The 18177-nt window shown below is 35.3% G+C and overlaps 1 protein-coding gene across 47 annotated transcripts in view; it reads left to right on the top strand.

The window, feature by feature from the left end:
• The window catches only part of DLG1 (discs large MAGUK scaffold protein 1), a 261908-nt gene that overhangs the window by 110422 nt on the left and 133309 nt on the right, over positions 1-18177 (top strand). For 42 of the 47 annotated variants that reach the window (XM_055382768.2, XM_055382758.2, XM_031009663.3 and 39 more), the window contains one exon: positions 44-208. In XM_055382768.2, the coding sequence (XP_055238743.1) occupies positions 44-208 (165 nt within the window). Of the gene's footprint in view, positions 1-43; positions 209-10341; positions 11102-18177 lie in introns of those variants that run through there. The other 5 variants (XM_019024105.4, XM_031009667.3, XM_019024106.4 and 2 more) reach the window with 4 other exon arrangements.

Below are 18177 nucleotides of genomic sequence, written 5' to 3'. Positions count from 1 at the left end.
CATGTTGCTTATCAGGGCTTCTTCATGTTTATTTTCTTTACAGAAATACAGGTATCAGGATGAAGATACACCTCCTCAAGAGCATATTTCCCCACAAATCACAAATGAAGTGATAGGTCCAGAATTGGTTCATGTCTCAGAGAAGAACTTATCAGAGATTGAGAATGTCCATGGATTTGTTTCTCATTCTCATATTTCACCAATAAAGGTAGGATAGTATCTATTTATTATTGTTATGAATTACATATTACTTTTGTTATACATATAGCTCATGCTCGGAGAGAAGTATTCTTTCATGTAGGTTCGCCCTACCCCACCCCCCCACCCCCATTTTAGTTTCATAGTTATGGAGAATTTCAAGGTGCTTATTAGTACTCCAGAAAACATTTTTAAATATGTGTTTTATAAATGAATGTTATTCAGTGATGCTATCTTTAAGTCTAAAATTTCCCACGATGGAAATAACTATTAAATTTCAAATACCACACACTGAAATATTTTCAAACACTTGTTTTTAAATATTAGTTGGTATAGAAAAAGTGCATTTCCAGCACTTTGGAAGGCTGAGGCGGGTGGATCACTTGAGGTCAAGAGTTCAAGACAGGCCTGGCCAATATGGTGAAATCCCATCTCTACTAAAAATACAAAAAAATTAACCAGGCATGATGACACATGCCTGTAGTCCCAGCTACTCAGGAGGCTGAGACAGGAGAATCACTTGAGCCTGGGAGGCGGAAGTTGCAGTGAGCCTAGATTACGCCACTGCACTCCAGCCTGGGCGACAGAGCAATAACTCCCTTTCAAAAAAAAAAAAAAAAAGAGCATTAACATCATCTTTAAATTCCAAATATGTGACTTTTCTTGATCCTATCATCTCTCCCCTCAGAAGTAACTATAATCCTGAGTATGTTTACCCTTTCTTATTAAAGTTCTACCATATATTTCGATTGCTAATCAATTGTTTTGCATATTTTGGACTTTATATAAATGGACTCATACTGTATATTTAACTTGCACTCTTTACTCAGTATTACATTCCTCACATTGATAAATTTCACTGCTTTAGAGTTTTCTATTTTATGAATATACTACAATTTATTTTACTTTTGATGGATATGGATTTTTCAGGTTATTACTAGTATAAAAAGTGCTTCTAAAAACACAGGTTATATATACATCTTTGTGGATAAAGCCAGCTTGTTTCTCAGTAGCTGTGTCATTTCCAGTTTCAGCAGGAACATCTAACAGTTTTTAATTGATCCATGTTCTCTTCAATTCTTATTTTTGGCATTGTTTTGGTTTCAAAATGGTATCTGAGTGTGATTTTAATGGGAATTTTACTAGGGAGGTATGATATATTTATTGGTCCTTTAGGTTTCCTTATCTCTCATGTGCCCATTTAAGATTTTTGCTCATTTTGCTCATTTTTGTATTGGGTTGTTCTTTTTATTGATTTGTATTTCTTTTATATTCTGAATACTAATCCTTTGTTGGTTGTGTGTATTTTCATTAAGGATCATTTCTTACTAGTAAAATTTACCTGGGTTTTGTAATTCTCTTAGAGGAGTGATATCACACTACTGGTTAAAATTTTTGATGGTTATAGTACGATTCAGATTTTCTATTAGTTAATTTTGCTAGGCTATTTTTTTCGAGTAATTTTTAACATTTCAGATATATTTTCAAATTATTATTTATGATATCCTGCTAATACCTTTTAATATCTATAGCATATGTAGGCATGGTCCCTTTTTTATTCGTAATATCACTTATTTCAGACTCTTTGTTTTCCGTCACCATTCTTGCCAAAAGTGTCAATTTCAAAGATGGTCTTTTCAAAGAACCGTCTTAAAAAACAATTATCTTGAGTCCCTGCCCTGTGTGCCACCACCCTTACCCCTCTGTTCTTCTACACACATACACATACATAAAGACATGTTTATGTATGTACATTCATATATGTATATGTAAATATAAGTTACATGTAGGATAGCTGAATATCAATTAAAGATAGAGTTCAGTGTAAGTAATCTGATCCTCCCTTGGGGAACTAAAAGAGAGTTAAGGAGAGTAAACAGCCAAAAAATCTGATTTTTTGGCTGTTTACCAGTTAGTGGCAGAAACAGTTCTTCTATCTTTTCTTCCTTTCTCTTTTTATCATTATTTTTTTTTCTTTTTTGGTTTCCTTGAGTTTATTCTGTTTTCTTGTTTTTCTAGTTTCTCAAGTCACTTGCTTATTGCACTAATTACCAGCCTTCTTTTCTAGTAGTGTTCTTTTATAAATGTTTCTTGAAACAGCATTTTTAAATGTATCCCACAAGTTTGAATATGTAATGTTTTCTTATTGTATTTTTTTAATGTCTGATGTGATTTGTTTTTTATTAGCCTCGTGAGTTACTTAGAAGTGTGTTTAATTCTTAAACATTAGAGACTATTCCTTCCATATTGTCTTTTTTGTTTTTGTTTTTCTGAGACAGGGTCTTGCTCTGTTGCCCAGGGTGGAGTGCATTGGCAATCATAGCTTACTGCAGCCCCAAACTCCTAGGCTCAAGTGATCCTCCCAGCTCTGCCTCCGAAGTAGCTGGGTCTACAGGCACATGCCATCATGCTTGGCTATTTTTTTTGTTTGGTAGAGACAGGGTCTTGCTCTGTTGCCCAGGCTTGTTTTGAACTCCTGGCCTCAAGTAATCCTCTTCCCTTGACCTCCCAAAGTGCTGAGATTACAGGTGTGAGCCACTGCACCTGGCTCATATCTTCTTTTGGATTGTATTTTCTCATCTCACTTTCCTTTATTACTAGCTTGGAAGTTAAAAATTGTTTCTCTTCCTTTAGTGGTTATTGTAGAAATTTTAATGTATGTTTAACTTTAGAAAGTCTAAAGTAAATAAATGGCATTCACTCTTACTCCAGACAACATAAGAACCTCAGCACGGGTAAAGCCCAAGCACTGCTTGTTGAATGTGCTGTTCTTGTCAGCCTGCTTTTATCTTGATTGAATTAATCTAATTTATTTATTATTTTTGTCCAAAAACACTCCCAGGATATGTATAATTTTTTTATTTCTGATGTTTTGAATTTCCGGTCATCCTTATTGTTACAAACCAACCAAAGCCAATTTGCACATGGCCAACTCTGGTCTTTTGGTAGGTATTTTAGTAGTTATTTTGGTGTGTTTGCAGATTATGACACAAGCAGACATTTAAACAGTGAGCCAGCATGCATATTTTATGTAGCCTATTCTTTAAATCTCATGAAACCTCAGCTTTCCGTTGTTGCCTAAAATGCTCATTCTAAGCAGATAAAACAATGTTCCAGACACAAGATTTTGTTTACCCAGAGTCTCCAGATGTCTTAGGGATTAAACCTAAGGTGTTATCCCTAAGGGTTTAGGCCTCTCCAGAGTCTTGCGTTTCCCTTATGCAAGGGTGAATTGTGTCTCTAAATTAATTCAAAAAATTCACATAACTGGGATACTATGGATTTCACCAGTGAAATCCCATTTTGCTGATTAATAAGCCACTACCTTCATCAGTGAAAACCTCCTTCATTATGATAATTGGGAAGACTTTTTGTGTAAATCAAAGATTAATATGACAAAACCCCCCTTTTTTGTTGTTGTTTTGTTTTGTTTTGTTTTGTTTGAGTTGAAGTCTCGCTCTGTCGCCCAGGCTGGAGTGCAGTGGCGCGATCTCAGCTCACTGCAAGCTCCACCTCCCGGGTTCACGCCATTCTCGTGCCTCAGCCTCCCGAGTAGCTGGGACTACAGGCGCCCGCCACCACGCCCAGCTAATATTTTGTATTTTTAGTAGAGACGGGGTTTCACCATGTTAGCCAGGATGGTCTCGATCTCCTGACCTCGTGATCCACCCGCCTTGGCCTCCCAAAGTGCTGGGATTACAGGCGTGAGCCACCGCGCCCAGCCGACGAAACCCTTTTAGCAGCCATCTCCGTATATGATTCTTGTAATTAAATGCAAGGTAATCAATCTTGGGATGTGAATTGGAACGCAGACTGGCCTTTGGGAGGTTTACAAGTTCTCCAGGTGTTTCTAATGTGCGGGCACAGTTGCGAAGCATTGTGCCACCACTATTACTGCTACTATAGTTGACCCTTGAACAACACGAGTTGGAACTGCACTGCCCCACTTATATGCGGATGAAACAAATGCAGATTTCAAACAAATGCGATCAAACATAAGAGTATTTGTAGGATGCAAAACCCAAGTATACAGAGGGCTGACTTCCTGTATGTGCATAGCTGACTTCAGGACTTCAGTATGCGAGGATTTGGGTACAGTATGCGAGGATTCACGGGGGACTAGTCCTGGAACTAGTCCCCCATGAATGCAAAGCTTGAGGTATTTTCCTGCACTACTGTGCTATCTGTGTTGAGCTATTAATATTTACAAGTAAACTTCTGACATCATTTGTCGAATCCTCCTTCTAGAGTGAGAGACTTAAATTGATAGTATTGAGAGAGAAAGCATTAATACTTTAAGATTTTCACTGCTTTCTTAATCTGATTCATTTCTTCCTTAATTTTCTGACCATAAGAGATGAGAAGTCAGTTTTTTGGTATCTGCTTTAAATTGCTTTTTCTTTACATATACTTGCTTTTTGTTTATTCTTACAATGATAAAGGATTATGTCCCTCACAGCTTTTTAAAGAAATATTTCATAGAGGCTTAAAGGAGTATGTTATTAATTGAAATGTCCTTTATCATCAGTTCTAAGACTTACCTTTTCCACATTTACCATTTCTGAAATTGGTGGAAATCTTGCAGTTGCTGGCATTTTGTCATGGCCTTATCTGAGTGGCGATCTTTGTGTAGTCATATGTAAACCTTTGTTGACACGTTTTGTTACGGTCAAGAAAGTACCAGCATGCTTTCCTGAGTCTTAGGATACTATGATAATCATTCAGCTGGTTCTATGAGAAGCGTCTGAAAACCTGGCCATCTTTGTGGGCCATTCTCTTGCTCTGCCTTGTTCATCTTGTTCTCTTTTGTTAGGTATTAACAGGATCAGTCTCTGAAACAATTATAAACCATCCTCTGGGGTTCTTAAGTGAAACCACTAGTCCCCTTTCCCTCACTAGTCCCCTTTCCCTCACTTTGGTTTGCTGGCTGTCTGATTCATATTTGCAAACTGAGTAGATAAGGATTTTCAGTCCCAGTAGAAAAAAATTGTGTGTATTCTCTATCATTTGTTTCTAAATCACACTTTAATATGTTCATGTTTTTTCCTGTTGTAAACTTGTTAAACATATTTTCTTGTATATTTCCTGTGTAATATGATGTATCAAGTTTTTAAAAATTTAAACTTTAAAAACTTAAAACTTGATACATAATATTGCCTGATATATTTGCACCATAATTTGATGACCATGTCAGCTCTCAGATATCTGTTATCTCTATTTTTATTAGCTTTTGTAAAGAAACCTGCAATGAGTAATCTTTGGACGTGAAAAGTATTTAGTTTCTTTCCTTTGGATGGATTACCAGAAGTCAGATTACTGAGTCAGAAGAATATGAACGTTTCTCAAGTTCTTGAAACTTTCTGACAGATTGTATTCTGATAGAATTGTAATTTAAGAATGATTAAGACTGTTTCGTTTGGGGAATTTCTACCTGCTTCCCCTCTTTCATTCCTAGGTTACTGTGGCAGATGCCATGTAAAATAATTATTTGAGGGGTGTAATAGATTTGGAGCAGGTGAGCATTATAGCAGAGTAGGTAGGGTTCCTTTAACTTTTTGTTAGAAAACCGGAATTGAAGGGAAACAACCCTTATTTTGACATAAGAAGGCAAGCTTTAATGCTTTTTCATCTTAATTTTTAAAAAACCAGAATGTTATAAGAAGCTCAACAATTTATTTAAAATACAGTGTCAAGTATTAGACTAGTAGTCTCTTTTTTAAAATAAAAGCTAATATAGAGAGCTTTTCCTCTTTTATAGTGTGGTGGTTTGGAGTGAACAGCTGTTATGCTGCATGTAGAAGTCAGTATATGAATTATTATTTTATAATTTGAAAAAGTATCTTAGAATTAACAGTGGTTTGCTGAGTAGATTGTAAATTAGGCACAGCTTTAGTCTTCACAATTCTAATAAAAGCTAATGGTAAAAATAAAATTTAATAGATGCTTTAAAAATCAACTGCTAGGATATTAGTTGTGTCAAGCAATACATGCATTTCGCAAACAGTTATTAAACATCTGTGCTAGTAACTGTGTTAGACATCCGTGATTAGTATTTTTTTACGGAAAGATAGTTAACACAGTATGATGTGACATGAAAGAGGGAGAAATCAAATTCTGGGAGTTTTCTGAAAAAAGCAAGTTGACATTTGCATAAAGTGTTGAAGGATGTGTAAGATGCCAAGTCAGAGGAGTAGGCCGTTACTGGGGTAAATAAATACAGTGGAAGGGTGACAATCATAAGAAACTGTAGAAATGCAGGAAGGTTTATGTTATTATTGCTGATACTTAGGGTGCATGTTAGGAAATGAGGGCAAAATCTAAAAGACCTGTATGATGAATGTTCTTATGAAAGGTTTGCCACCATGAAACATGCCATGAATTAATCTATTAGATTATTGTGGTGGTGGTGGTGGTGGTGGTGGCAGTGGATGGTGGTGGCTCTCCTTACTGGAATAATGAATAAAGTAAGATAGTGATTGGGTTACTTTATTCAGGGCCTGGCATAAAGATAATTATGATTTTATAATTTAAGACTCTGAAAGGGATACTTTCTTGCCAGTGTTGGGAAGAATATCAAGAAAGAAATTGGGGATATAATAGTTTTTTTTAAATCTTAATGTCGAAGAGAAGGACACAGTGGGTAAATTTTGGGGTTATATAAGAGTAGTGTCAAGGTTCTAAAACTAAAAATGAGCTGAGAATTAGGAAAAATTGTTAGAACAGTAAATCGAACAAATAAAAACCTCAGCCTTTTCCCAAAAAGTTTGAAATGTACATGAAGCAACAGGGAGGACCGTAGGAGTATTATGGAGTGTATGGGAGGTTGCAGTGGGCATTGAAGAAACAAATAATTTATATTTGGTTTTTGTCTTCAATGGCAAGGAAAATTATGCTCAAACTATTGTATACAAAGTAAACATTACTAAGAGGGACTTGAAATCAAACAGAAAAAACAGGGTCAATGAGCAGATAATTGTGCTAAATAAGTATATTTCCTAGCATTTTATTTCATCCAGTAGTATTGAGAATATAATGAAATCACTAGCAGCTCTTAGTAGTTTTTAAAAAATTGTAAGAAATGGGAGTGGCAGAAAAATGGACACAAGCAAATATAAGCCTTTTGAACCAAATGCTAGAGGAATAGAAGTTTTCCTATTTCTAGTATATAATGAGCAGTTTTTGAAATCAACTTTATTTTTACATCTCTGGAACATATAAAAACATTATTGAATTTTATCTATTTTAGATGGACCTGGTATACTAAGGTGAGCACATAGTTTGCATGCACTGACCACTAGATGGTGCTCATACAGAAGGGATTTTGTATGTGTGACATTCAGGGTTTTTCTAGATAAATAACAAATCTGTGTTCTTGTCACTCTTCTCAGTCTTGTCTTATCTCAATACAGTTGTATGTTTTGAAATTTAATAGCCCACATTAGAAAAGAGTAATAAAAATGCCTGTTATGTTGCATTTACGTTACATTAGCTTTGTAGTTACTTTGGGTTTTTGGTGGGTTTTTTTTGTACTTTAGAGTTTCAGTATTGCTTTTCCTCTTGTCCTTTACCTTTTTACATTTTTCACTAAGATTATTTAGTAAACTGGGCATGGTGGTAACCTCAGCTACGTGGATGGCTGAGGCAGGAGCATGGCTTGAGCCAAGGAGTTCAAGACCAGCCTGGGCAACATAGTGAGACTCCGTCTCAAAAACAAACAAATAAAAGATTATTTAGTATTTGCCTTTGTTTCTGTACCTAAAGACTGCTGGGTTTGTGACTTTAGAAATGTACACAAATAATTGAGAGCCTATCCAGTATAAATTTTTAACTTTTTATTACCATTTAATATTATAAAGTAAATATTCCTCATAGTCATAAATTTTTCATAATCATGTTTTGAATTACATAGTAATCCACTGAACTAATCGTATTTAGTTTACTAACTTAAGCTTTCTCTATTGTTTAGGCTAGAATTCTATAGATTATATTATCACTCTGAAAAAGAAAACACATTACGGAAAAAAGAATATTCTTTGTATATCATATTAAGATGTTAATAGTGATTCCTTTTGGTGGTTTAGATTGCATACCATCTTTTCGTCCATTATTTTAAATAGGTTTTCCAGGTTTTTCTTTAATGAACTTAAATTTGGTTTTAATGGAGTTTTTATCTTTCATCTCTGCTGTGTAATGAGAGAGGATATTCTAAAGCAAAGAACAGTTGGTTGCCTTCCGCCTTCCGCCTCCCAGTCTCATCTCATGTGAAACCCCTCTTGGGATGTAGGTATAGATTTTTTGTGTGCTTATACTGACTACTGGCCAATGGATGAGGTGTTCCTAGATTTTTGTAGGTCATGTAACAGGACGTTTTCATAAAGAAGTCTTTCCCAAAACTTGAAGTTGTTTTCTTGATGTGAATGGATTTGGATAGGAAATTCGCATTAAGAAGTATTTCTTCCCTGTACATTGGGGAAATATGGGAGGCAGTGATCTGTCAGCTTTAGATTGTACCCTAAGTTCTTTGGCTCTGTAGGGTAAATAGATGCACAGTAAGAGCCTACCATTGACCCCTAAGTTCTTTGGCTCTGTAGGGTAAATAGATGCTCACTAAGAGCCTACTATTGTATGTCTTTTGCTACTGTTTACAGTTTGAGGTAGGAGATTTGCATTCAACAGTTGTATTCAGTATCTTCATCCATACTAATTCAGAATAACAGAACCCATATCAGTTTTCTCCTCCCCTTGAAGTTTTCATCAGACGTGGATCAAGGCACATATTTTAGGGCCAGACCAATTACCGTAGCATTTATATAAACCACACTAATCAGGTCTTTACTAGGTACCTGGTCCATAACAAAACTTGAGTTTTTTTCCGGGAGGTTTCATTATTTCCTTCACAAGAGGATTCTTAGTTACCTGTCCGCCCTTAGTGTTTTCTTACATTCTCTACTCCGAATTAGATAGGATCACTCTGTCTGGGGCCATAAATTGTCAGCTACTGCCCGCACAGTCCTTGGGAAGAAGCAGCAAACTTTCTGGTATAATCTCTGTCACAAAATATCTTACCCTCAAGAGTCCCACGTGGCTCTCACCCTTACTGAGCACATGTTCACTTCTTAGCAGACGCATCATAGAGACAGCATTAGCATGTTTTCCTGCGGAGTCAAGATTTGCAGTGGACCTCAACGTTGTAGTTTGACAAAAGGCTGCATCCAGTTGGTGCTGGTAAGCACGTAGACAAGGAAGATTCTGTCAGTCCACATCCGAAAAAATATCCATGGCTGAGGTTGGGACTTACGATATGCTCTTATCAGCTTAAAAATTGAATTATTCAACCAATAGTAAATTATCAAGTAGCGTTTTTGTTCACATATTGTTTTAAAATGACCATTGTTGTAATTACTAATATAGCACAGTGTTAAGAGGGCTTGCTTGGGAGTTTGTGGTTCTCAAACTTGAAGGTACTTAAGAGTCACTTGGGAAGCATTTTAAACATAAAAATTCCCAGGTTCCCCCTGCCCGTAAACGTTTTGATAGGGAGAGGATACACCAATCTGCATATATAACTGGCGCCCCAGGCAATTCTCAGGCGAACTATTATGTTAACCTAAATATTAGATGTTAGAATATGTTCCTTTAGCAATCAGGTGATAGTATTTGGTGAACCAGAGTGGTATTTATGTAGAGTTGGATAAAACACATTTCACTGATTATAAAACAAAAAATTTACCAGCGTTAATTCTTTTTCATTTTTAGAAATTTATGACCTTGTAATCTGAATGTTTATAAAATACTAGAGAGATGATGCTGATAATTTCTTGAAAGTTCTTTTTTATCATAAAGGTTCCAGAAGCAAAATACTTGTTTTAGTAATTAATCTACCTTGAGACTCAGTTATTAATCATTAAAAACCAATGCATTACATAAAATGATAAAGGAAAATCCATTTGTAATGAAGCGCTATCATTAGATAGTCAGAGTTTAATGTAGGCAGCACCTTTGAACAACTTAGAGCCAGTGCCAGATAATGTGTAAGATCCTGCCTGGTGTAGAAATTTGGATATGAATGACAAAGATTCTTTCAGTGAAATCATTTTAACGGTCAGAACTATTTGCAGAGAGAATCCTCTTATATGTTTTAATTCAGTTCATATTTATAATTTATATAAGCAGTGAAGGTGCCATTGCATTTTACTACAGACTGTGGTTGAAACTTGGTAATCCAGGGTTTTTCCACACAGTGCATAAAATCAGGCAGCCCCACAGGGTCTTGGTAGTCCAGTGTTTATAGCATCCTTCTTTACCTGCTAATCGACCTCACTTCCTGGATTTCAATCCATCTAGTTATCAGCTAACAAAAGAACAGCTTTTGGTTCCTGCAGACGCTGGTGAAAAAATAATCATGAGAAAGAAATCCACCTTATGTCGTCTTTTTTGTCTGCAAAAATAAACTCAGCCATCATACAGCTAACAGGTACAGAGGGAAGATACGAGTTCTTTCATAGGAAGAAATCACTGAGAAAATGAGCATCATTTCTCAAGGTTTTTATTTTCACTGATCTACAAGTGATGCTGCTGTAATTGTAGCTGCAGTTTTTACCGATCATTCACCACTCAGCAGCTGGTAGAGAAGTAAGCCTGCTTGGCAACCACCTGCAGGGCTGCAGAGATGAATTACATTTTCGGAAACAACACACTTCTATACTCTCGCGGCAGTCGAGGAGGCAATACTAGCTCTAGCCATGGCTCAGCAGGCCCAAAGCAGAAACACTGGGCAAAAAAGGGCTCGTCAGATGAACTGCAAGCTGAGCCAGAACCTTCACGCTGGCAGCAGATAGTTGCATTTTTCACTCGAAGACACAGCTTTATTGACTGCATCTCGGTAGCCACCAGCTCCACCCAGGTAACATACCACTTGTTGAAATTATTTTCAATCTATTTCTGTTTATGTTTGCTCTGTAAAAATGTCTTAATATAGATTTTTTATTTAAAAAATAGCCTTGAAACCTTGGATGTGTAGAAATGTATGTTTTCTGTCCATCCGTGTAGGTCTTTAGCACAAAAGGGGGAACAAGAAATATTTTTCCTTATGCTCTTATGTAATACCAAACAAAATAGCCTCAGATTCAATTGAATGACTTTTCTAAAAATATAAGCCAATTGATACATAAAATATGAATTAATAATGCTCATCTCCTTTTTAGACTGTGCTAAATGCTGTAGAGTATGATGTCTGACCAAAGAAAATGCTGATTTGTTTAGTTTTTGTATGTTATTAAATAACCTTAGGGAGACTGTTACAGTAAAGAAACAGAAGATACTTTGAAATATTTTCATTTTTCAGTGTTTTGAAAATAGATTCAATTTAATATAATTGGCTAGTATTATATATACTTACATCTTAGCTATATTATGACTTATTCAAGGGATTTAATGAATCCTTTTTTGTAAATATTATTTATCTAGCTTAATTTGAAATTAAGTGAACTTGTGCAATTACACAGTCATGGAATATTTTTTCACATAGTCAAATCACAATTTAAAGAGATGAGCAAATACTAAAAGTCTCTCAAAATTAAAAAAAATCACATAACACCACTTTTTGAGGAAATGAGCTATTGTCTATGGGAGGAAAAATAAAGAAAAATTAATAATTGTTTGAAATACCTATTGTTTGGTACAAGGGTGGTTTGAGGAAATATTCATATTTCTAAATATTTTTAAGCAGTCAGTTCAACTTTAGTAAAAATAAAAGGACGAGACATGGTCTAATTTAAAAACAAGTTGAGAATGCATTTGTCCTCTGACATCAGTGATATTTAAATTAGGAAAATACATACATACACATTCCTTAGGACCTTTTAAAATAAATTCCCTTAAAGCTGTCTTTTAAAGAAAATAATAGAAGCAGCTCAATAAATATAAACTATAACTGTCAACAGTTCTATATTTCTTTATATGTTTTTTATAAATTCCTTTACTGTTTTTGGTTACTAGAATTGTCTTTTAATGGTGTTGATTTAAAATAACATCAGCTTTCTTAAGTAAGAAATTCTACTTACTTTTCTCAAATATTTGGGAGAAATGGAATTACCTAGGAAGGGGGAGTCATTATGTAGGCATCGAGGTTAAGTTACAATCAAAACTTATTGAATGGGCAAAGATTGATTTAACTCTTAAATTGAATACTGCCCCAAGAATTTTACTAACGTTATTTTGACTGCAATTATATATATCACAAAAGGATGCGAAGACTAAAGGTTGACAATGTTATTCATTGTAGATTAATACTAGATGATATTTTCCATTGTCAACAAGACAGATATCTTTAAAACTTTTTATATATATATATATGGTTTATGTAAATGCACACCCTTCTATATATGTATGCACAGATAACACTAGCATTGATATATCTGTCACTCAGTTTATTAAAAGCAGGCAAATGAAAAGACAGGAAAAGTAGTTCATGTATAAAGTGTTGAAACCACAGAGTTACGTTATAGCCTCTTGGGAGTAGGAGCAGAACGTTGCTGTGATTGCGCTAGAATAGAGCCATGACCCCTGTTCGCAATCAGTTCTGCAAAGCCATTTTACATGGCAGCCCCCACCCGGTTTGGTGCAGAGCATTCCTGTATGCTAGTATATGAGTTATTAATAGTTTTTATTTCTTTCAGACTTCTTTCCTGATTCTCATCTTGTCTTTTTCATTACCTTTCTATTTTATTTCTAGAAATAGGAGTATTAGGGTAGAGGTTTTAGCTTCTCTTTTTCTTGCACTGGAGTACCAACATTTTGTTTTTCATTTTATACATTTTTGTAACTGATACATTGGATAGTTTATATATCTTAATTTTTTTATAACTTACTGGAGTTGATTTGACAAGTTAAAATATAATGGGACTGAAAAATAACTTTAGATATAATTGGATCTTAGTTGATGCTAGAATACTTTTTAAAATTTCACTTACTGACTCATGGCTGGCAGCTTTCTTTTGCAGCACTAAGAGATTTATTGTTAGAAACAACATAGATTGAAATTTCATACTTAGAGCATATAATATATACCTATGAATATAATAAGGTGATAGTGTTTTGTACTGCGATTGGTAAATAACAGAGGTCTCTTATTTCACTGATGTCAAAAATACTCTAAGATTTGACAGGAAGATTAACTTTGAATCTAATTCCATATGACTAAGCCACATGATACTTTTTGCAGATTGGAGAGTTGTTATAAATCAAGTTCTATTAGTATGAAAATTATCTGGTTTAGTATCCCCCCCAAATACAGGATGAAAATTATCTGATTTAATATCCCCCCAAATATACACAATACATAAAAAGAACCTGTACTTATTTTACAGATTCATTTAAATTGCTTGTCTGCTGGAGGTATTCATGTTCATAACTAAGATTATGTGCCATTTTCTACTATGATACTGGAACTCAGGAGGAAGTCATTTATGTTTTTTGAATGATAAGGAAACTGAGTGGTTATAAACTTTTGCAAGACACCTAGCTTCTCAGTTAGGGTTTGGCATGTAGTTGGTGTTAATAAATGCTTATAGAATTAATTAATTTTTATTCCATTCACCTCAAATGTTATCTCCTGGCCTTCCAAAATATGACACCTAATCTGATACCTCTTCAGTACCTGTATTGATTGGATCTTCTCTCTTCCCTCACAAGTGTCTTTGGTTTTTCACAGCAGCCCATCTCCTTTTCCACTGCCTTTTCTTCCCCTCCATTCTTCATACTATCCTCCAGTCACACTGCTCCGATTCCCCTGATTTCCTCACCCCTTTCGGACCCACTCAGTAGTGATAACCAGATAGCTTACACACTGTCTCTCAGTTTTATCATTTCATTGTATCTCATTTTACATTGTGGGTTTTTTGAGAGGTTGTCTTATTTTTTAATGTTAAATAAAAATGAGTTTCTTATGAATTACATTGGTGAAACTTTTTCGGTTTGAGGCTTCATAGTGTTTTTGTCCTTAATTTCAAACAATTAATATAGAAAAAGTTCTCTATGCATTGCGAAGCCCTCCTTGGTTCCGCACCCTCAGCGTCCCTCCTATTCTTGTGTTGAGGATCACTCAATAATCGGCCCCGTCCTACTTAGCATACACAGTCCTGTTCCAATCTGGGACCAGTTTTTATATTCAGCAGGGTTTTATAGAACTCCAGCACAGTGCTGCTAGACTTTACTTGATTAACGCCTAGGTGAAAAGTTTTATTTACTTAGTGATATCGACGTTTATTAATGTCAGTAGTAATCATATGAACTTTTAACTGTGAAGTGTTCAGTCATTTTGAATGTGTGTATAGCAGCTATTCATACATTTTGGACTACTTGAAAATCTCAACATATAGAGCACTATAAATACTCAAAAAGCCCCCCCCCCCCCAAAAAAAACAATTAACATGCCAAATTAAGCTGAGAGCAGCAAAGCTGTATTCTTAGGAATATGGAACAGACATGAAAACTTGTCAGAATTGAAATAGAATAATAAAATTTTCTTAAAGAGTAAATATTAGCTGAGTTGAATAATCTGCTTAGAGGAAAAACCCTGTCCTAAGTCAAAAATATAGGAAAACATTGTTCAAGTGCCTGTGTGGAAAAATATTTAGGCTAATTTGTACACTTTAAAAAATATTGTTTGTCTGAAACAGATGCCTTCTGAGTTATAGAGGATTTAATTTTTAGAGCTATGCATTGGATATATTGTCCAATAGAGAGAATAACAGTATCAATGTCATTGAGTCACTTCTACCAAATAATTTAATGTATATATTAATAAAGTACTTAAGACAGCATCTGACACAGAGTAAGTGCTACATTAGAGTTAGGTGCCCCTGTTAGCTTATTTTTATATCATTTAACTCTAATAGTATATGAACAAATTCAGATATAGATTATTAGGAATTATTGCACCTAGGATAGCGCAGTACATTCAAACATTCAGTAAATATTGTTGACTGATTAAGTTAATTTGTAAGTACAAGCCATCCACTTTTTTTAAGAACCAGAGATCTCAACACCTTTAATTACAGGATTTAAGGGAGATGCCCCAAAGAGCCTTTGAAATTCTTGATGAGACTACCAGTTTTTTGACCTTTCCTCCCCTCCTAGCACTCCCTTCTACAAATTGGTGAAAACCAGTCACATGTAGATGACTAAATTTAAGTGATTATCCACTTCTTACCAAGCTCCCCTAAACATCCCCCAAACATATCATTAGGACTATTTTTAGATCCTACATCCCTTTTAGCCTCAGTCACCACAGAAGGTCCAGACCATCCAGATTGCAGCTCTGCCTTCTCTATAGCAACTCGCAGACTGCTCGTTAAACTTCTAATACCTGATTCCTGCTCTTATTCTCAAATAAATAATCTTGCTTTGTGTTCCAGCCTGTTAAAATAAATGAACTGTGTGCCTAAAGCTCACCCATATTCACTTCTGTACTAGATCGTAGTCCCTTTGGTTGTTCAAGAACTTCTGAAATCCCTTTCTCTCTTCACTGCATCATCTGTCTTGCCTCTGTACTGCCCCTAGACTTGCCTCTATAAGTCCTATCAGGATATACACCTGCTATAATATCTTTCATTAAAACAACCATCCAAAAAACCCTCTTTGTGTGAGTGTAGATTATCAAATCCAATGGCCAGTTCTCAGTGTTCATTTTACTTGACCCTACAACAACTGTTAACACAATTGATTACTCCCTCCTCTAAATTCTTTTTTCTCCTTTGACTCGTGGATAGTACTGCTCTTTTAATATTCTACCAGCCTCATTTTCCTTTATAGTATCCTCCTTTTTCCTACTGCTAAATGTTCAAATGTCTCAGGGCTCAGTCTTTGAACTCTCTTTTTATACTCACATTTCAGGTGATCGCATCTAGTCCTATGCCCTTAAATACCATCAGTATTTCTATCTTTATTCCAGAGTTAATCCCTGTACATTAGACTTTTATATCTGACTTTCTACTCAGTATCTCCACTTCGGTTAAGCATCTGAAAGGTAACATATTAAAAAGAGAATTTCTAGTTTTATTGGTCTCAATCTTCTTTATTCAGTATGCCATTCACTAAGATGCTGAAGACAAAAACCCTTAAAATTATCTTTTATTCCTTTTTTCTTTGCTCCATATCCAGTCTGATACCAAATCCTATTGGCTTTATATTCAAGATATATTTATGATTTGGCCACTTTTCAACACTTCCGCAACTACTGATTCAATAATTTGTTGCCTGAACTACAGCAGTAGACATCTAGCTTCTCTCGTTAATATTTTTTGCTTCCTCTAAGGTAGCACCCCTTCACTCCAGACATTACTCTGTCTTCTTACCTGATTCTTTATTATGAATTTTTTACTGTCTTTTTACTTGACTGTCAGCTCCATGTGGGTGGGATTTTTCTGTTATGTTTATTGTTGTATCCTCAGTTTCTGTGACAGTGGCTGGCACATTGTAGATAACCAGAAAAGATTTGTTGAATGAGTGAAGAGACAGGGACATACGAACTTGTGCTAAGGAGGGCCCAAGCAGGTGTGTTTGTCTGTCTTTTCCCTTAGACTTTCTGTGAAGCATGCATCACACTTTATTTAGCATTGTAATAGTTCTCTAACTGATGATTCTTACTTGCCCTCTGAGAAGAAATACACACAAGGAAATGAGGTAGGGAGAGAAGAGAACAATTTCCTCAAAACTGGGATAACTATATAGCTCAGACCAAACTAGGGTACTTTAATGAAAAGAGGGAATCATTAATAATTAAAGTGAGACAACAGGCGCAAATACAGACTTCCCAAGTAGATAGAGGCATATGGGGTCACTCTGCTAGAACCGTTTACTTTCTGACTATTCCCACCAGGCAACAGGTCTGAAATTCACACCAAGACATCTCCATCTTGGACCATCCTAGCTTGATTGACCTAACCGTGTTATCGGTACATATTACATTCATTTTGTCTCATGTGTAATGATAATTGTGTTTTGATAAAATATTTTTTCTTCATCTCCAAGGAATGGAATTCTTCATATTCATTAGTGTAGTGCTTTTGTACTAAAAAGTAGACTACGTATAGGGTAGGTAGACAATCTTCTTAAACTGCTTTGAAAATACTGACTCTAATTGATAGGTTATTTTCCAGAGAAATTGGTGGAAATAGTCTCCTTTGGTATTGACTCCCCAAACATTCACAGTTTGGATGGAAACGCTGTTGTACTGGCTGTGAGATGCTGACCCTTGGCAGACACATTTGTTTCTTAATTTTCTACTCAAAAGGCTACTAACTTTGTGAAATTAATATGATGACTCAGACTTGGAAATCAATTGTTCCCCCTTTGACACAAAAAATATTGTAGGATCTATTTTATGTTTCTGTTTTTCTGGAAACTTTTACAGTGCACATACATGTACTGACTCAAAAATTGGTTCTTAAACACTGTTTCAACACCTTTTTATCATTTGTACAATAAATAAAAATAAATAAAAAATAATATAAAAAATAAAAATAAAATTTGGATCATTTGTACAATAGGACACTCTAGAAAAGCATAGAGATGAAGATTAAACCAAAAGTAGTTGGTTACAATGGTTATATAAGCTTTTTTAAATTACAAAATTGACCATACGATCCAGCAGTTGTACTCCTTGGTATGCCCAAATGAATTGAAAGCTTACATCCACCCAAAAACCTGTACAGAGATGTTTATGACAGCTGTGTTCCTAACTGCCAAAACCTAGAAGCAACCAACATATTCCTCAGTGTGTGCATGGATAAAATGTGGTGCATTCAGACAATGGAATATTACTCAGCACTAAAGGAAATGAGCTGTCAAGCCATGAAAAGACAGGGAGGAACCTTAAATGAATATTACCAGGTGAAAGAAGCCAACCTGAAAAGGATACACACTCTTGTTTCCAACTAGATGACGTTCTGGAAAAGGCAAAACTATGGAAACAATAAA

Source organism: Gorilla gorilla, chromosome 2, assembly GCF_029281585.2.
Source record: "Gorilla gorilla gorilla isolate KB3781 chromosome 2, NHGRI_mGorGor1-v2.1_pri, whole genome shotgun sequence".
In the NCBI taxonomy this organism is placed as follows: domain Eukaryota; kingdom Metazoa; phylum Chordata; class Mammalia; order Primates; family Hominidae; genus Gorilla; species Gorilla gorilla.
This window is presented reverse-complemented; position numbering and strand designations above follow the sequence as displayed.